This window comes from Halichoeres trimaculatus, unplaced genomic scaffold (genome assembly GCF_033239565.1).
Source record: "Halichoeres trimaculatus isolate MK-OKI-2021-1 unplaced genomic scaffold, fHalTri1.1 fHalTri1_scaffold_2, whole genome shotgun sequence".
Lineage (NCBI taxonomy): Eukaryota > Metazoa > Chordata > Actinopteri > Labriformes > Labridae > Halichoeres > Halichoeres trimaculatus.
The window spans coordinates 13976320-13995321 of record NW_027437180.1 but is presented as its reverse complement, the minus strand read 5'-3'; the positions used below and the strand labels follow the sequence as shown (position 1 = coordinate 13995321).

The window sequence follows — 19002 nt, the reverse complement described above, 5'->3', positions numbered from 1 at the left end:
CAGGAAAAAAAGTCTAAGTCAGAAACTCAGTTTTGATCAATTTATTCATGAAAAAACACGTTTATATAAAAAACACAATGAAAGAAATAAGATAATCAACATTTTCCAGTCTCTCGATAAACTGGCCATTCAAACAATAAGTGAGTAAAGCGGTTATATGTTCTTTAACAGGACGTTTGTTACAACACAGGGAGAGTTAAAAAGCATGCGTTACAAAAAATATCTAAATCTTCTGACAGTTTAAAAGGAAAGAAATAAGTTTGATCAAAGCTAAAGGAGAATGGTTTGAACTGGGATGCACCACAGCAGTATGTGTTGATGATGCGTCATCAGACTCAAGAGAAAATAAGGAGAGGAGTGAGTGAAAAACTGAGACTACCTCAGAGAATAAGAGTCAAAGACGAGTCCTTTAACATGTGATAAAATTAAAGGGAGACACAGCTCTGGAATGTGACTGTTATTTATTACTCATCAGTTATTTCATGACGAGCTCCCTCGAGGATTTTCTACCAAGACCTGTGAGAAGCTGATTTTCATTGAGATGAACGTCATCATAACTGGACTTTCAGACCGCACAACTATACTATGATAAAGAGAGAGACTGTTCATCGCAGAGTCACAATCCAGGCTGAAAGAAACAATAGCAATTCATTCTTTGTATGAAAATGTGTTTTTTCAGTTGTGGGATGTATTCAAAGTACCAAAACTGAAGCTATAAGCCCTTATCTCCTGTGATACACACCCTCCGTAATCTCCAGCTCTTGGACACGAAAAGAGTTGAACAGTAAAAACAAAGTATCGCTAAAAACATCAAGTACAAAAAATGACCTCAGTACTGCTGGTCTTTACTTCCTAGGAGGTGGAGGTCCAGGAGGAGGTGGAGGAGAGGAGAAGGCATAGGGCGGCTGCCCGATGAAGCCCATCAGTGGAGGCTGTGGAGGAGCAAACTGCTGAGCCATCAGAGGCTGCGGCCCTCCTGCTGGAGGAGGAGGAGGAGGAGGAGGCTGGACAAACGGACCCTGCATCTGATTTGGCTGATCCCGACCTCCTCCCCCACCTCCACCAGGCTGGGCCCCACTGCGGGAGTTGTAGCCCCCGCCGCTGCTGCTGCCGTAGCCCTGGTACTGGTCTGAGCCTGAGTTGTAGTTGTCCCTGCGGTCCCGGCTTCTGTCCCTGTAGGAGGAAGTGGATCGGTCGCCATCGCGGTTGTTGCGGCTGTCACGGTTGAAGCCACCTCGGCTGTCTTTGCTGCCGCCACCCCCACCTCCACCTGAACGCATACGGCGGTCACACTCATCCTGGTACATGAGGTTGGGGTTGTTGGCGTTGCTGCCACGGTAACGCATCCTGCCGCCTGTGACATAAAAGAAATGTAAAGAGAGCATGATTAAAAAAAGCAGATTGCTTCAGCCTCTTTCTGTTGATATGACTGACTGACAGTCCTCTTACCACCTCCTCCTGCGCCACGCCCTGACTCCACCAGCTGAAGCAGTTTAGGGTTGATGGCTTGCCGGGCTTCTGCCAAAACCCGCACAAGATCCCGGGCCTGCCGCAGGTTCCCTGGGGTGAAGAAGGTGTAGGCAGTGCCCTTGTTTGTACTACGTGCAGTACGCCCGATACGATGCACATAGTCCTCAGAGGAGTTAGGATAGTCATAGTTGATGACGAACTTGACATCTTCCACATCTTTTTGGATGAAGAGGAATCCATTTCAAAGCACAGGGAGAGGGACAAGGTGAGAATCCAGGAGTAGTAAAAGCTGCTGGATGATGATAGTATTTGAAGATATGAAAAATTAAAAGTCTGGAGTACTTACCTGCTTTATCCAAAGACTCATTACATAATTCACAGTTTCTTATTTCAATTCTACAAACTGAATTTGACGTCAGCTTTCATGCTCACTGGCCAGCATGACACTGAGGTGTTCACATGTTTTGGTTTAACACCAGTGAATTAAGGGGTCCAAATGTGTGAAGACACAAGTCTGTTTCTTATTACAGAGACATGGGGCTCTGACAGCACTGCAGATCAACAAAACCTCCTCCCGTCATAAAGGAGGGAAACCTTTCAATCCACCGTGAACTAGGAGATAACTGAATGACCATGAGCTCTGTGTTCCTTTGACCTAATATGAGCAGGATGAAGGTTCCTGAGTGTTTGTTGAGCTAATGAGCAAATTAAGAGAAAGGGGCGGTGAGGTACTTACCCCCTTCATGCTGTTTTAACAAAGGTAGTCAGTCCCCCCTGATCAGTCCTGGTTTATAGGGAGGGGCTGAGGGGGGAGGGAGACAGGATTCATCCCGTCCAGCAACGTCAGGTGGGAGCAGAACCGTTTAACCTCAAGAGATAGACACACAACGGCTGGTTCTGTTGCTCTCGCCGCATTGCAGGGCCCTCCTCAGACCCTGGCCAGGACTGGATCCAGACGAGCCCGTCTAACTCTCTCTCTCTCCTGTCTGTCTGCTCTTTGGAACGGACTGATGGGCAGACATACAGGCACCTCAGGCTGCTCCCAAGGAAGGCTCGTTGGATTTACAAACAATACTGTGCAGGGGGGGCCTTAGTTAGCCAAGTAGCATAAGGGAGCGTATAACCCCTTTGAAACTAGCCGAGCTTCTACTTTAACACGACTGAGTGGGCAGTGACAGCAGCGCAGACTGTTACAGCTGCCGTGTGCTGCCAAACCCTGAGAGAGAAGAGGGGAAAAAGAACAAGGAAACGGTCAAGTCAAAGGTTCTTCAAGTGCCCCCTCTTCTCACAGTTTTCCTGCCGTTCAGTTTAATCTCAGGTCTGTGATCCTCCTCGCACTCCTCTTGTTGGGCCACAGATAATTCAGCTGTCCTACTTATATGTGTCAGCTAAAACTGAGAGCAGTGGAACAACAGATAAGGTCTGCAGGATCATCTACCCCACATCACCTTCTTTCAGGCAGCGTGCCAGAGAGCCCCGCGGTTGAAGGAAGCATTATAACTGCAGTAACAAGAAACAGACTATAAACCCAGCAGACCAGAAGCCTAAAGGCTACATTAAGGACTTTGAGATTAATAACGTCACCTTTTAGCAAGAGGGAGGTCCTTAAATACATGTAAGATCTGATATATTCAATGTACATCTTAAAAATCTTAATGGATTAGTGCCCTGGTGATTTCTTAAACTCCTAGTTAACTGAAATACTTTGAACAGGTGTTGGTATCAATGACAGAAATCCAGAAAGTAACTAAAGTCAGTGTTTCAATAATACTTAACATCATTCACAGCTTGGCTTGACAAGATTCAAAGACAGACAGGTCTGCACTGAATTTTGTGTTAAAGTAACTATGTGTATAACTCACCTCTTATCACTTACGGGATAAAATCAAACAGTGAAATGTGAGAAATTATGCAGCAGATATTGTGTTTGAGCAGACATACCCAGACCACGAGAGGCCACATCAGTTGCAATCAAGATGGGAGCTTTACCACTCCGAAATTCTGCAGGATTGAACAAAACAGGAGAGGTCAGAAATGAATGAAACATTTAACATTCAAATCACCGGCCCCACTCACACACAACTCAGGGATTAATGAATGAGTAAAATCAACACGAAAGCCACCTGGTAAGACTCAGCCTCGCAGGAAGGAACAGTACGTTTTTAACACCTGTCAAACACTGATTTAGTCTCACGATAAGAGAAGTTGCAGCACTGCATTATTAGCATTCTTACCAGTGAGCACCCAGTCTCTTTCAGGCTGGCTCTTGTCTCCATGGATACACATGGCTGGCCACCTAAACAAAAGACAAAGCAGTGGTGAGACAAGTGATCGCTCTCAATAGCTTCTGTCTATCAAAAATTTGCATCGTTCCCTCCAGAACTACAGTCATTTTGTTTTTTTGTCAAAACAGACGACAAATCCTCACCCGTCCCTCCTCATCCTCCTGGTAAGATCATCACAACGCTTCTTCGTCTCCACAAAGATGATGGTTTTGTTCTCTTTTTCTGCCATTATCTCTTCCATCAGCTGGAACAATCTGCAGAAGAGGAGGAGGACTCAGATTAAAGTGAGCTTTGGTTAAACAGTGAAAAGAACGGCTCTCATGTGATGTGAACACACATTATTATTGCAGTTCAAATAATGTTTTAGGCAGACGTTTTCTCACTTACTTTTGGTCTTTTTCAGTCTCCATGCAAACATCAACAATCTGCAGGATGTTGTGGTTTGCACTGAGCTCCAGAGCGCCAACATTAATCTGGACGTACTCTCTCAGAAAGTCCTCAGCAAGCTGTCGAACCTCCTTGGGCCACGTGGCACTCCACATAAGGGTCTGTCGGTCAGGCTGAAAGACAGACAGACAAAATAAACGGCCAATGGTACAGAAAATTCTTCCACATTGTTTTAGTGTTCTCTCATGAATCATCAGTCCTGGAGACTGAGTACTTGTCCTACCCTAATTTGTTCAACTATCTTGCGAATCTGCGGCTCAAAGCCCATGTCCAGCATACGGTCAGCCTCATCCAGCACCAGGTAGGTGCAACGTCTGAGGTTCGTTTTCCCAGCCTCCAAGAAGTCAATGAGGCGACCAGGAGTGGCGATACAGATCTCTACACCTGGAGCAATACACAGTAAAATAAACAACACACCCACACACACACAAAACAACAGAAATAAAGACAAACGACACTGATGCTCTGAGAATTCATTTCAAGTAGCGCTGTTCTGTCATTGTTTAAGTAGCTGTTAATGTATGGCACAAATGCAGTGCACACTACACCAGCCAGCAGCCACAGAGGACAAACAGGAAATAATTCTGTTTATATTTGATCAAAAAGGTCACATAAAGAACAGGAATACAAGGTCAACTGTCTGAATAAAGCATGAGGTTTAACTTGAAAATCACAAAACTTTTATATGAACAATGACTGGATTCAGATATTTTTCATCAACTATTAAAAATGGACTTCTACATGAATGTTTTTAAACAGTGATGACACTGGAATACAGAATTTCTGAATGTCACTGTGTTAACTGATGACTTCCTGACTTATTTGTACTGTACTGAGTTGGTGAGACTGTTTGCTGTAACTGTGTGATGCTGCTGTTGTTCAGGTCCCCCTTTGATAAAAGAGATTGTCTGATCTCAATGGAACTATCCTGGTTAAATAAAATAAAATAAAATAGGACACCAGTCAGACACTGTGCCAGAAAAACATCTTTCACCTCTTTCAAGATCTCGGATCTGTGGTCCTTTTGGCGCCCCACCGTAGACACAGGTGCTTTTGATACGTGAGGACTTGCCGTAGTCATATGCGACCTGCTGGACCTGTTGAGCCAGCTCTCTGGTCGGCGCCAAAACAAGACACTATAAAAAAAGAAGGAGAGAAAAGATTTCACTGACCAATTCATGTACATCATTGGGTTGTATTAAGACAGAACATTCCCTTTAATAGCACAGAGGGAGCTGTTACAACTTACTATTGGACCATCTCCCCTCTCCAGATAGGGCTGGTGGTTGATATGCACAATAGCAGGGAGAAGATACTACAATGGGGGTAAAAAGAAGTTAAGCTAGTGTTGTTTCATAAAAAATGTACATTATGAATATTTTCATTAAATATTTAAGAAGAATTCATCAACACCCAGAGTCATGACCACACACACTTACAGCCAGTGTCTTTCCAGAGCCTGTCTGTGCAATTCCAACCATGTCCTTGCCGCTAAGAGCCACAGGGAAGCCCTGAGACTGGATGGCTGTTGGTTCTTTGAAGTTTTGTTGCATCAACACATCCATTACATACTCTGCCAGGAGGGAAAGAGGGATAATAATAAACAAGACAATAACAGAGCTAAATAGCTTTCTGTTAATTAGCCTTTTACAAACAGAAGGATCACATCTGAAAATGTATCCATTCCTTGTACAACACATTTCATTAACAACACCTTGTTAGTAGGAAGATTCTGATTTTTTTTTTGCCTCCGATTTGCAATCCAAGGGTTTTTGACAAAAGTGGTTTTTTTTTTTGGAAATGTTGTGCACTGGTTGCACACAGTTACTGATATTCAGGCTTCTGTTATCTGGAGACAATAGAATGGACAATATAGTTTCAGGTGTGTGTCTTTAACTTACGAGGAAACTGAGCCTGGTGAAAAGCAGTTATGGCTTTTGGACAGCCAGAGCCCCTGATTGTGATCTCCTTCTTTCTGCGAAACTCATCCATTTCAAACTGAAGACATTGAGGAGAAAAAGAAGCTGATCAGGCACATGGATAGTTAAGCAGTCCATACACAGATATGTTTAAAATGAGTAGTGCATCTGAGCCTGTAAAAACATACCTGACTCATACGTTGGAGTTCCATGTGTTCATTATAGAAGTTCTTTTCAAACTTTGGCAGCTCATCCAGGTTCCACCTCTTCTTGCGAAGACGCTCACCTGGATTCCCAAACTTCATCGGTGGGGGTCCACTGCGACCACCACCCATGGCCCCAAACCGTGGCCTGAGAAATGGATACAAGTGGGGGGAAATTAGGATGATGTTCTGTAAAATTCTATCAGGTATTTTATGACACCTCTGAAACAGTGACTTGCTCACACACTACAACCTGATCGGACCCCAGAGGTCAGCAGGGGGAGTTATTTTTAACTGTCCAGAATACGAACAAAGTCTAGTAAAAGGGTTTTTAGTTACTGAGGTTCATTTTAGGGATGCACAATATTGGATTGTTGCCGATATCCGATATGCTGATATATCGAAACCCTTTTTGGCCGATGCCGATGCCGATACCGATACCGATACCGATGATCACAAGTTTGTTTTTTTCACTGTAAAGAAAGCTAAGTCTATCCTGTACTGGAATTTATATGTTCCTCTTATTGTGACAGTCTTATTTGTTTAAGAAACACACATAAAACAAGACAAAAAATATTTGATTTTACCATAAATAAGAAATGTATTATTTTTTCAAACTCAAGACATTCAGTATTGAAATACAGAAAAATAATTTCTTTAGATCACATTAACTTTAAATGTACGATGCATTTTTAAACATAACCAAGTTGCATTTGATTATTTTAGAGCTACTGTAACAACCTGGTGACAGACACAGAGCTCTGCAGAGCAAATAAATGAAGCGCTACATTTTATTTAAGGAGCTTATTTTTCAGATGGAAAATAACAATAATCCTAACTGAATAGCACCTTATCAACTGTGCCTATCGGCAGAAATTTTCATATCTGCCGATACCGATAAACAGGTTTTTAAGCTTTTATCAGCCGATACCGATATTGTGCCAATAATATCGTTCATCCCTAGTTCATTTTTCAAAAAGAAAAAAAAATTACATTAGATCCATCACAACTGATACCCCGTTTAAAGCCAAACTTAAAACTATGTATTTATCAAAGCTTAGGAAAAGAAATACTTTAAAAAGGTAAAACTATTAATTATGGCATACCTAGTTGCTTGCGAAGCAACATTTTTCAATATAATTGTTCCTTATGTTTCTTCATTTAAACTGTCAGGTAATATTTGATTTTCATTCTGCTAGCAGCTGTTTGTTGGGTTTTTCTCAATAATTATATCAATTCCAAGTAATCATTATTTATTATCTTTTTTTATTTCTAGTGTGTTATTAAACTTACATTTATTAAAATGAGCTTTATAAATACATTTTCTATTCCCATAGAACTCCTCTAGATTTCGCTTAGGATAGCATAAAATGGTCAGAGGAAGAGTAGTTACACTATTACCACAGACCCGTAAGTCAATATTTATTTGTGCTGCAGGCTACAGACTTAAATATAAACATGATCTTTGCCCCGGTATCCCCTTGAAGTCATAGCTATTTTACAGCGGTTCTCCAAAGTTAGTGGGGGGGTTTTGTATCTCCAAATCTAAACTGAACTGAGGTTTTAGCTGTTATGCTTCCGTGTTCAATTTCAGGCCTACTACTAAGAGAACACTAGGATCCCAAATCGGCAATGTTCTTGAGTCTCAGTTGCAGAGACGTGGAGCTTTTTGCAACTTACTGCCATTATAAGTGCGTCTAATTCTTTCCACATAACCCGACATTTACCTGTCTCTTCCACGGTCTCTGTCTCTGTCGCCATAAGAGGAACCTCCTCTCATTTTGATAACAAACAACACTCTTCCCCCGCGGTTTTTTCTTCCGTAAGCTTCGACGTTTCCCAGCGGTTGGAGTGGGCTGCGTTATTCTAGACAAAAAAGTAAGACTGGTTAACACTTCTTAATGTATTTTATACGCTATATATGATGATAGTAACTATACAACACGGATTTTGGTATATACTTATTCTGTGCGTCACGTAGATAAACAGTCTGGTTGCGCCTGCCCTCCCTGCCCTCTTTCAGGACGTAACTTTAGGTAGTAATTCTACGTATAATTTTTTATACGCAAGTCTCTACGTAAAAATATTTCGTAAGTGTCATTCGTGAATTTGAGTCGATGACTGTCATTTGTGCTTTTTGACAGTTGGTGGCGATGTGTCAGAAACTGCGCATGCGTCTTTCTTATAAGCTGTAGAAGAAGACAGACTTCCAGGAAGCTTCAAGTCAGTGAAAGATGTAATAGACACGGCTGTGTTTATAGCTTTAGAGAAAATAAAATTATGAAGTCACTTCTGTTAATGCTAGTTATATGAAAGAGAGTTGAATTTAGATTGTAGATCGCCTTGGTTTTGGATATGCCTTTGTTAATTCAAAACAGAGGACTTGGCCGCATAAGCTCGACAGCGGAACTGTTCGACAAATATCCACATTTACAGGTTTGTTTCCTGAAAACAGGCTAAATTTAGATCGTTGAGCTGCCATCACTTTATCAGCGCGTTGTAGAGTAGACGGGGAGTTAGATCGTAACAAAGCAAAGAGATGCAATATTTGTGGCAAGCATGTGTGGGAACAGCTAACTGACTTTGGTATGTGACAGATAATTACACCAATGTGGCATTTTTTTTTTTATTATCATTATTATTTTTTTTTACAATTCTAACGGCAAGTAATAACCGTAATGTAATTATATCTTCAACGGGGCTATAGGCACAAAATTGAAATAGCATTACATTCGTTTTGGTTAAATATACAGAAATCCGACCTGTCTTAATTTAAATGCAACAATTAATAATCTTACTAAATATATTTGATAAGATTTCGTTAACACTTTTTCATTGTTTTGTTACAGGAAAGTGCAAGAACATTTAGGTCCAAGCCACTTGTTGATGTTGACCCAAAGTGCCTTTTGTATGTCCAGCAAAGAGAGTTTGCTGCAACTACACCAGCAGACAGTGAGTAAAGCCCAGTGATTCCAAAAATGTTCAACTTTCTGTTTTGTCTATATGGGAGCATTTAAAAATCCCACATTGTTTTAGTCCAAAGTTTGCTGTTTTTAAAAGAGCATTTGTCTACAGCAGTTTTACGTCACATTGATATCTTAAATTCTTAATTGTGTGTGGCAGACTGAACAACACACACAAGCCTTAGTAAAAGGAAATTTAGTGATATTGTTTTGTGTGTAAGTGTTTTTTTTAATGTAATATTGAGTTTCTGGTCAGACAGTAAATTATTAACAACAGAATCTCCTTCTCAACAAAGTTATCTTTTTATATGCAGCTTGAATTGCAGCAGTGAAGCCCTAATAATCAGTATGTAACTTAGATTAATTAGTTAACTTATAAATGCTTTTGTGTCTTACCCAACACAGACAGTGTATCAGTGATTGGATCTGATGATGCCACCACCTGCCACTTAGTTGTACTGCGACACACTGGTAATGTTTCTTTCAGTGGATTTACAATGTGTCTTTTTTGACCATATTTACAGTCATTATTGATACATTTGATATGGCTGCTATGTTTACCTTTCTTTGTTGCTCAGGAAGTGGAGCTGTTTGCCTTGCTCACTGTGATGGTTCCAGCACCTGGTCTGAAGTCCCACTCTTTGTGAAGGCTGTCTCATCACTCAGTAATGTTTGTAAGGAGGGAAGGTATGAGATAAAAACAAGTGACATGAAAAGCACACCATTCAAGAGCTGTGTGATTGAGTCTTATCTAATCTCCGTTACGTAGATTGGAGCTTCACCTTGTGGGAGGATTCAATGATGAGACAAAGACATCCCATAAACTCAGCCTTAACATCCTTGGTAAGGTTTACCTTTATTTTGTCTTTAATTAAATTGGTCTTCTTTTTTGGAGTATTTGAGCATTGTAGCACTTTTTTTTTCAACTTTATAGCCGCGTTCCAGAAACAGAAGGAAGAAATTCATCTGGAGACGTGTTGTGTCACAGGTAACTTGAATACTGTCAAATACAAGATGCTTCTTTCTTTGTTCTGAACAAATGCCTGGATTCATTTGATGTTTATTTTCTCTTTTTACAGAACTAAATGACAATGTTGTTGATGACACTCATAGACCTGTAGTATATGGAATAGGTAAGAAATGAATTTTTCAGAGTGGGAGATGCAATGTTTTAATGGCAGGTTGTATTGTGAATACCATCCTTTTCTATTTCTATACAGGTGTAAATGTTAAAACTGGGGAGGTGTTCCCATCATCATTTTCTCATAAAGGTCCTGCAGAGCAGCTACGTTCAGCAAGGACCTTCACTGGGGGACAGGTACAATCATATATATGTATATGATGTTTTCTTTGTGAAGGTATCAAATATTTTTTGGTTAAAAACTGTCATAGTAATATAATTTCAAAGCTCAATTTTGTGCAAATAAACAGATGTCCAAGTATAATGGAATTTAAATCCCCAAGAGATAAAGTGCTGATGTACCCAGTCTCCCAAAATTAGTCATTTGCTAACTGTTCTGATGCCTAACCTATCTGAAAATGAAAAATAGCTTTATCCAAAATTTAATTCAAAAATTGTAATCTATTTTCTTTCCCATTGCAGATGGTTGAGGTATATGACTCAAGTCAAGGACTTGTTAAAATTGGCCCTTGCAAGTGGTCTCCAAATCTGGATATTGCCTTCTGGTTGTCACAGAATGATGACACAATTTTAAAGGTATGTTTTCTAAAGAAGTAAATAGTTCTATGAATTTGACTCTCATTATTCTTTGGTATTTCTCTCTCTTTTTCATGTTTCATCCGAGGCTTCAGTGTTGTACATAAACTCTGAAAGTGTGAAGCAGCAGTTCACTAAGTAACACAACACATCCGAATATAACTCTGGTAATTCTCTCTCATGCACAGTACTTGTCCACCTCTCCGATGGCTGAGCCTCCACACTTTGTCCAGCACATGAAATCCACCATCCGGTTCCTCTTGGAGCACCCCAGCTCTGAAAGCTTATTTCCTGGGGGTCAGCCACAGTTTTACCACAGGACTGAAAGGGGTGACTGGGAGAGGGCTGGCTCATCATGAAGCCCTTCTCCTATCTTTCACTCGACCTTAACATGGAATTTTCCCATTTTTGCCTCTCCATTCAACAGATACACTATCACAACCACTCAGTATTTGCTTTTTTGGGTTCATTGTGTCTTAACATGAAGGAAACTTCCTGCTCGGTTGTGTTTTGTACGGCTCTGATAATTTGCCTGCTTGGTCTGGTAGAGAGGATTTGAGAACATATAAGGGATTCTATTCTTGTTAGTAGCAGTGATTTTTTTTTCCACTCTTGTGATGTGGTGCAAGTTCTGCATCTTACATTGTCTGCTGTTTTTCGGTCAGTCAAGATTAAGGTCCAACTATGTGGGGTCTGTCTGCTTATTGAAAGACATAATTAACACTGTTGTCTTAAACTCAGTTTAGGGACTATGATTTTTTTAACCCGTCCAGCTTCAACAGGCATTTGTAAGTCAAATTTTTACATTGCATATATATATATATATATATATATATATATATATATATATATATATATATATATATATATATATATATATATATATACATACTTAAGTCAGTAAAATTGCTTGATTTTTTGATGTTATAAAAACTGCCTTTGTAGTCACAGCCAGTAAGCTGATGTTGCTGGTCACTCTGATCTCAAGGTAGTCAAATCTTCTCTATATTACAAGCAAGTTTTAAGTCAGAAAATATTGCTTTTTTAAAAAAAAAAAAAAAACAGGAACTTTAAAATGAACCATTAAAATCGCTTATTTGCACTTTATGAAGTTAATACGCTGAACAATGTAAAACAACACAGATGGGCTTTAAATATAGAGCATTAATGCACTGTTCAGGAATACTAAAAAGGGGGAACTCTGCAACAAAGAAAAAGAATATGTTGTTTGCTTAAACCATATAACAGAAACGGCTAAAAAGGACTTGATGTAAGCTCTGTGTTGTTGCAAAGCTTTAACAAAGTTTAATCCTGTCTAGAATTGCACCTTTCTGTTGATATTGGAATCATATTTTCACCACAAACTGCTGTATACTGCATTCAGACAATATAATTTTCAGCAAGGGAGAAAATTGGATTTGAAAAACATCACCAATTGTTTAAGGCCTTTCATAAATTGTTAATTTGTAGGTTGCAGGGTGCTTAAAAGCATTATGTGCAACCTTTTGCAACTGCTATTTGATGCTAAATAAATGTAGATAATCATATCTTGCTTGAAATGTCTGAAAATAACAGCAAAGATAAAATATAATTTTGAAGTTAACCATTTAATGTGAAGATTTATTTTTTTGCAGTCGTTATTTTTCAATGCCAGTGTCTTACTATTTATTATATCACATTACCAACCATACCAGCCACAGCCTGACAGTCTCATACGGCGAATAGCGGCGTTGTGTTTGCTCCGCCTTTCTCCTCCCCTCTCTAGTACATTCTGCCAGCAGCTGACTTCCTCTTCGACGTCAAAGGGGCGTAGTGACTGTACGTAGAATGAAGGGACACGGACAGAGGTGGACTCTTGTGCCGGGTGTTGGTCGGTGAGCGACAACCAAGTGTCCTATCTGAGCTGGTGTTACTGTTTTACGCTTAAATGTTGAGAATATGCACTCTTTCTAGACAATTAGCTTTCAAAGCCTGTATTGTTGAAACCGGTCGAAAACGTACACAATTAGTGATGCCACGGAGACCTTCAGACTGAGATGATTCCCGGGACGATCTGCTAGGTTGACGTTAAATAATTCAGACACATCATTTTGACAAATCTGTGGCGGATATCGTGGGACTTATTGTGAAATAATGCGGGAGGCGTTTGTCAGGCATGTCCGCCGTTTTCCGTGGGTCACTAACGTTACACTGTACGGTTGTCTATTCGCTGGAGGGGACTTCGTCCACCAATGGTTTTCGAACAAGGAGAAAATGAACTGGGTACAAACGCGGAACGTCGCCGTGGTCGCGTTCAGTTTCCATGGTAACTTCAATTTCTTCTGGATGCGGTTCCTGGAGCGGAGGTTTCCCGGGAATTCTGCTGGAATGGTGATGAGGAAGCTGCTACTGGACCAGACTACAGCGGCACCCCTGGCTACCAGCGTCTTCTACACAGGTCGGTGGGTCCTAAAACGGCTGCTGCCTTTTTCTTCAAACGCAGCTTTCGCGGGCCACAGAGTCTGTGGGCTGTTAATGGCTAACCAGTCAACAGATATCTGTCAAACTGTAACGTGACCAGAGTCCTGCCAGTCCTTATATCTGGTAGAACAACAATCAGCAGACTTTTTGTTCTGGCGGAGGTCATTTGAAAGGCATTGTAACTTTGTTTGTAGATAACAATAAACTATATAATAAAGTTAAGCGGAGTGATAATCCTGGACCATACGTTACATGGATTACTTGAATATTTTCTTTTATACCCTACAGCCTATATTTATACTCTTAAGACATACTGAGACAAAGCTTTAGAAGCCTAAATTGATAAAGTAGATTTTTCATTCTTTTTATAATAATCATATATTATGCATTTACAGCTCAAATGTGAAAGGGCTCACTGCTGACGATGACGTGGTGGTGATAATGTCAATAATTACTTAATCCTCTGTGGTAAGATGTTGCCTCTAGGCAACATAGTTTTTTTTTTTTTTTTGCTTTGCACTTAAGACAATACATCTCACTGCAATCCCTATTTTTCTTTCTTTTTTCCGGTTTTTGCATTCTTTCTCACAAAGACCAACTCAGCCATTTCTCTCCACAAAGTTATCTGAAAACTTTTTTACCTGGCCTTTCTCAGTTTGGAAAAAATGTACACATATTTAAATGTTGGTAAAGCTTAATTTTTAATAGTTTAATGTACTTTTTTTGCTAATTAAGTAATGAAAATATGTAAAAATGCAAATGTTGCTTTGCAGATTCACCATAACATCATTTTGGTGTTGTTTCTTTAGATTTATTGTTTAAAAGAACAACAGCCTTGATAACTTTGGTTTTACCTCTACAGTTTAACTTCAATAGATTTGATGTTAATAGTTTTAGTAACGTTCAGGCTTTTACTGTTCACTGCAGGCTGTTGTCTAAAGTGAACTTTGTGAGCTTTCTTTTCAGAGTTATATTCTTAACACACTTTTCCTTCATTTACAGAATGAACACAAGGCCACTATGTGGCTTTTCAAAGAAACAGAAGGTAGAACTAGCAGTTTCAGCTGATGTCAGTGAGGATCAGGTGAAATTGAGTAGGTATGATGGTGATAACAATCTATGAGCCTGAAGAAATGGCTCAGGAGGAGGACAATAAAGGGAAAAGTGCAGTGACAGGTATTACTAGTATAGTTAGGTGTTAAATACATTCATAATTCATTAGTCACTGCATTTTCTTCATATTGTCATTACAAGCTCAGGACATCACATTTGTTGTTTTCTGTTTCTCTTCTTCTAAAGCGCCTACAAAGGGCTAAGAAGCTGCGGTGTATCAATTTAAGGAGCTATCCTCCAGTCCCACAATGGAAATGCAGTCTCCTAAAAGCTCCAGAAAAAAATGACGTCTTTTGTTTAACGGTTGAATTGTGAAAAATAGTGCCTTGGATTTTTAATGATGTAATCCGTGTGAATTGTATTACTTATTTGCATGAATGGACCAGACAAAGAGTAGTTCCGGCCTAGGTAGTATTTAATGTGGATCCAAATTAACAGCAAACAATAACCGACCCATGACAAAACAAGCAAAAGCAAGTTGGTCTATAGGTCCCATTGCTGCCTAAATCTCAAAAATCTAATGCCAAAAAAGGAACACTAAAAGAGTGCAATACACATTAAAACACTTCTCACGTAATTCCACCATACAGGTGTATTTAGAAACTAATGTGTTTTGTGTCCTGTAAGGTGATGTGTTAAAAATTATGTATAAAAAAATACATTTTTATAAATCATGACAGGAAACATTGCTACAGTGATTGTTACCTCATATTCTAAATATGACAGCTGGACTGTGTTGGTGTCTTAGAAGTCTACTGCTTCTTTCTATGAACTGTCAGTGAAACTCCTTTCCAGCTGACTTCACAACACAAGCTGTCATCTTTCTTTTTGTCACCCAGGTGTCAGCTTCTTGGAGGGCAAGGAGGACATCACAGAAGACTGGAGGGAGAAGTTCCTGAACACATACAGGGTCAGTAGCACCAGCAGCGAGTGGCTGTCACATCATGAGTGTGCACCTAACTTCCCCCCCTTCTGAAACCTGGTGTCAGCATTGATACTGTATCATGAGGAGAGCCCTACTGTCTGCTCCAGATGAACTTATCTATCTGTGATGTAATATGTCTCTCAGGATACAGAGTGAGAGATTATGCTATCTGTAAATGATTTCTCTTTGTTTCTTTTCAGACGGGGCTCATGTTTTGGCCATTCATGCAGGTAAATATTGATTTCTTTCAAATGGAGGTGTTAATTCTTAACTTTGGGATCAATACACAGTGGAAACAATCTGTCTGCTCTCCAGTTAATCCAAGCTTTCAGTTACATTTTCAAATCTCTGTGTCCACCTGATGTGTCTGTGTGTGGACTTTTTGGTATTTGTTGTCTTTACTATCAAATTCCTGTTCCTCATATTTTTCTTTTAATATAAATAAGAATCAAGTATTACTATTTTTGCTACTATGATGAATTAAAAAATAAAAAATTTACCAGGAATATTGGACATTTCTCAAAATTTCTCACATAAAACTGTAAGTTTTAACTATCTAATATAATTAAAAAACAGTTTTTTTTTGAGTTGGTAAGTAATGGACATAAAATAAATTGCTATATAAATAACATATTTATGAGCTAATGCACTCAATCAAGCTTTAGCAGAGGATTGTGCTTCTGTGCTTGATATCAGCACAGCTGTGATTACATTTGGCACTCAACCTGCAGACTCATGCCTATGACTGAATCTCAGCCAACACAGCAGAGCTAACAAAAAAAGGGCTACATTATAACATTACACCTTTAAAAGATAAGTTTAGTTTATACAGCTTTTACATTTGTTATAGAATTAACTAGAACAAAATACTCACCCAGAAGTCTTTCCTGATCCAAGCAGTGCTTCGGGAGATATTTAGATCCAAAATCGTGCAGCGGACGTCCGTATCATGGGATCCATCGGGGCAGAGACAGCGCAGCTCTTAAAACTGCATTAATCGTCCAAAAACTCATGTTTTTCACCAATATTCCATCATGGTCCGCTCCGGGTTAGACCTCTGCTGCAGTCTGTCACTCCAGACAGCACTGTGTCCGCTGAACGATTTTGGATCTAAATATCTCCCAAAGCACTGCTTGGATCAGGAAAGCCTTCTGGGTGAGTATTTTGTTCTACCTCATTCTATAAACAATGTAAAAGCTGTATAAACCGAACTTATCCTTTAAGGAGTCTGTGTATCTGATACAAGGTATTTTTTGCAGAGAAATGATGTCAGAAATGAGTACTGACAGATATAATGTAGGCAGTTTATTGGTTGGTTGTTGATATGGATTCCTTTCTGTCTCTCTTAGTTTGTGAACTTTGCCCTGGTGCCTCTGTATGTCAGGACCACCTTCACTGGCTGCTGTGCATTCGTCTGGGCCACCTTCCTTTGCTTTTCTCGTCAGAGTGGTGACGGCACAGCTGGTGCTGCTTTAGCGTGGTTGTTCCCTTCTGAAGAGGGTGAAAAAGAATCCACACAAGAGAATTCAGCATCTAAAGAGAAGATAGATGTTCCCAAAGAGGTAACAGTAGCATCTAAACCTGCTCAGAAGTGAAGGAGGCATCGTGGAGGGGGACAAAAAGTCAATACAAATGTGTAACAGCTGCTGTGACAGTGGCTGTACTATCACTGCCAGGGCCTGAGTTATCTCTTACTGGGGTTAAACTGAGAATGTGCTTCCTCGTGATCCTGTTGGGTGGTTTGGTGAACAGTGTCCAGAAGTGGAATGTACGTTACATTTTTTAAGAACTATACAGCATATCAACACAGACAGAAGGTGTAACTCATTCCTTGTACTTTGTGCCACAGCAAGCCATTATCATACCATGTTTTTTGTTAGGTTCTGTTTTTTTGTAACCATAAATGCCGTGTCATGACCTCAATGTGATCTCACATCAGGGACAACAGAGTTTCCTTATTCAACTGGACCATGCTTAATAGAATTGCACTGGTTCCTGGGGATCTGTTGGCCTCGCACAGTAGCCGTGTTGTTGAGTAAATGATCCACACTGCTCTGTTTGACATCAAAATCAAAAACTGAAAGGTTAGTGGGGAAAAGTCATTTCCATCATGTGGACTGGCAGCTACAATATGAGCTTTGGTTTCAAACTTTGAACTTGATATAATTATAAATAATTATCTCCTCTTCCTCTCATTTTAGTAGAGAATGTTAGACTGTTATGTGTGACCATTTACCACGTCAGAGTCCCTGAACTGAAAGGGTATTCATGTTATGGTATGGAAATACAAATGCACAGTAATACCATTAACAGGTGCCAATGAGATGTTGATCTAGGTACTTTATACATCAGTTCCTGTTAACACATATCTAAAAAATCATAATTTAGCCTTTTACATCCTTGTTGTGTTAGTGTGATACTACTGAAGGTTCCTTTGAGTTTTTTTTTTTTTTTTTTAATTCAGGATACTCATTTAAGTTGTCTCAAACATCCATTTACTTGAACTGGAAATGCTGCCTGCCTGTTTTCATACATCATGTTAACATAATAATGTGGGTTGTTTCCTCTTTGTTTCCTGATTTTTTTTAACAGTTTGCAATCTTTGAAGTGTTGTTTTTATGACCTCTATGGAAATTATTACAATTTTTAATATTTATTTTTGTAATGTAAATGTCAGATGCCTCAGCCATTATCTTCTGCATGTTCATGAGCTCATTGTTTTTCCTGTATTCTGTAACCTGTAAATAACTTCACAGGTTCAGGGGGATGACTACTCAGGCAGATTAAGAACAAAAACACTTTAATTTATTTGTTTGTGTAAGAGGATGTGTCTGTTTCTATTAGTTAATATAGTCTAATGTATTTAGTTTTACAAAAACATTTTCTGAAATTGTCCCATTATTTTACCAGTGAATCTCACAGGTATCACTTTATTATGTGAATGTGACGTGTTTTGATCAGGCTAAAACAACACAGTTTAATGTTTTGATCCTTTTAATATTGTACATTTAAATTGAATCCTTGAGTGTGGTGCATTAGTGTTCTTTGTAATGCATAATTTGTTTGCGACTACTACAACACTGGAAATGAGATTTCAAATTATTTAACCCATTTGTTCATATCAGCGACTGTATATTCTGCAGTCCTGTTGTGATATTTGGCTACTTCTTTAATGCAATCCTAAATTTTTGTTCTACAATTTTGACATTTGCCTGCAGCAATAAATGCAAGTTTGATCACCTCTGTTAAATTAAGTGTTTCCTAAATGATTTGAACACATTGCACATACATTGCACTAATAGTGTGTGAGAAAAATATTTATGGTTGAATAAATTGAAAACATTACATTTTCTTGATGTGTGTCTTTTTATTTAGCTTCCAGTGAATGCAAGCCAAAATAATTCAGGTAGAAATAATTTCAAAGTCATTCCACATATAAAGACTGTTATGTGGTAGAACATTTCACAATGGTTTTACTTTTTTCCATTCCTCAGGTTTTT

At 39.3% G+C, this 19002-nt stretch overlaps 3 protein-coding genes across 4 annotated transcripts; 2 read left to right on the top strand and 1 right to left on the bottom strand.

Annotated features, from left to right (window-relative positions):
* Nucleotides 1–26: 26 nt before the first annotated feature.
* On the bottom strand, nucleotides 27–8378 carry LOC141801177 (putative ATP-dependent RNA helicase DDX17). 2 transcript variants are annotated; one of them, XM_074684139.1, is made up of 14 exons: nucleotides 8286–8378; nucleotides 8052–8190; nucleotides 6310–6472; nucleotides 6104–6200; nucleotides 5642–5775; nucleotides 5452–5517; nucleotides 5197–5338; nucleotides 4426–4586; nucleotides 4143–4315; nucleotides 3899–4009; nucleotides 3705–3766; nucleotides 3412–3471; nucleotides 1450–1686; nucleotides 27–1354 (listed from the first exon to the last, which is right to left on the bottom strand). In XM_074684139.1, the coding sequence occupies exons 2-14, from the start codon at nucleotides 8102–8104 to the stop codon at nucleotides 846–848; spliced, it is 1968 nt and encodes a 655-aa protein (XP_074540240.1). In that variant the 5' UTR covers nucleotides 8105–8190; nucleotides 8286–8378; the 3' UTR covers nucleotides 27–845. The 2 variants fall into 2 exon arrangements, with proteins under 2 accessions (XP_074540240.1, XP_074540248.1); XM_074684147.1 differs by lacking the exon at nucleotides 8286–8378 and having other exon boundaries at nucleotides 8052–8279.
* Nucleotides 8379–8500: 122 nt separating this feature from the next.
* On the top strand, nucleotides 8501–12551 carry ntan1 (N-terminal asparagine amidase). The gene is made up of 10 exons (XM_074684155.1): nucleotides 8501–8760; nucleotides 9174–9276; nucleotides 9693–9758; nucleotides 9866–9974; nucleotides 10057–10130; nucleotides 10222–10275; nucleotides 10367–10420; nucleotides 10508–10605; nucleotides 10891–11004; nucleotides 11193–12551. The coding sequence occupies exons 1-10, from the start codon at nucleotides 8680–8682 to the stop codon at nucleotides 11361–11363; spliced, it is 924 nt and encodes a 307-aa protein (XP_074540256.1). The 5' UTR covers nucleotides 8501–8679; the 3' UTR covers nucleotides 11364–12551.
* A 226-nt stretch (nucleotides 12552–12777) lies between these two features.
* Nucleotides 12778–18800, top strand: LOC141801199 (mpv17-like protein). Its single transcript, XM_074684164.1, has 4 exons — nucleotides 12778–13441; nucleotides 15417–15487; nucleotides 15703–15732; nucleotides 16852–18800. Exons 1-4 carry the CDS (start codon nucleotides 13138–13140, stop codon nucleotides 17095–17097), a joined length of 651 nt encoding a protein of 216 aa, XP_074540265.1. The 5' UTR covers nucleotides 12778–13137; the 3' UTR covers nucleotides 17098–18800.
* The last annotated feature ends 202 nt before the right edge of the window (nucleotides 18801–19002 follow it).

Excerpts from the sequence above, each read along its gene's own strand:
- LOC141801177 (XM_074684139.1), bottom strand. The coding sequence starts at position 8,104 with ATGAGAGGAGGTTCCTCTTATGGCGACAGAGACAGAGACCGTGGAAGA. Across the intron at positions 4,316-4,425 it reads AGATAGTTGAACAAATTAGG|CCTGACCGACAGACCCTTAT; the intron begins GTAGGACAAGTA and ends TCTGTCTTTCAG. Across the intron at positions 3,472-3,704 it reads AAGAGACTGGGTGCTCACTG|AATTTCGGAGTGGTAAAGCT; the intron begins GTAAGAATGCTA and ends TCAATCCTGCAG.
- ntan1 (XM_074684155.1), top strand. The coding sequence starts at position 8,680 with ATGCCTTTGTTAATTCAAAACAGAGGACTTGGCCGCATAAGCTCGACA. Across the intron at positions 9,975-10,056 it reads AATGTTTGTAAGGAGGGAAG|ATTGGAGCTTCACCTTGTGG; the intron begins GTATGAGATAAA and ends TCCGTTACGTAG. Across the intron at positions 10,276-10,366 it reads GGAGACGTGTTGTGTCACAG|AACTAAATGACAATGTTGTT; the intron begins GTAACTTGAATA and ends CTCTTTTTACAG.
- LOC141801199 (XM_074684164.1), top strand. The coding sequence starts at position 13,138 with ATGCGGGAGGCGTTTGTCAGGCATGTCCGCCGTTTTCCGTGGGTCACT. Across the intron at positions 13,442-15,416 it reads TACCAGCGTCTTCTACACAG|GTGTCAGCTTCTTGGAGGGC; the intron begins GTCGGTGGGTCC and ends TTTGTCACCCAG. Across the intron at positions 15,733-16,851 it reads TGTTTTGGCCATTCATGCAG|TTTGTGAACTTTGCCCTGGT; the intron begins GTAAATATTGAT and ends TGTCTCTCTTAG.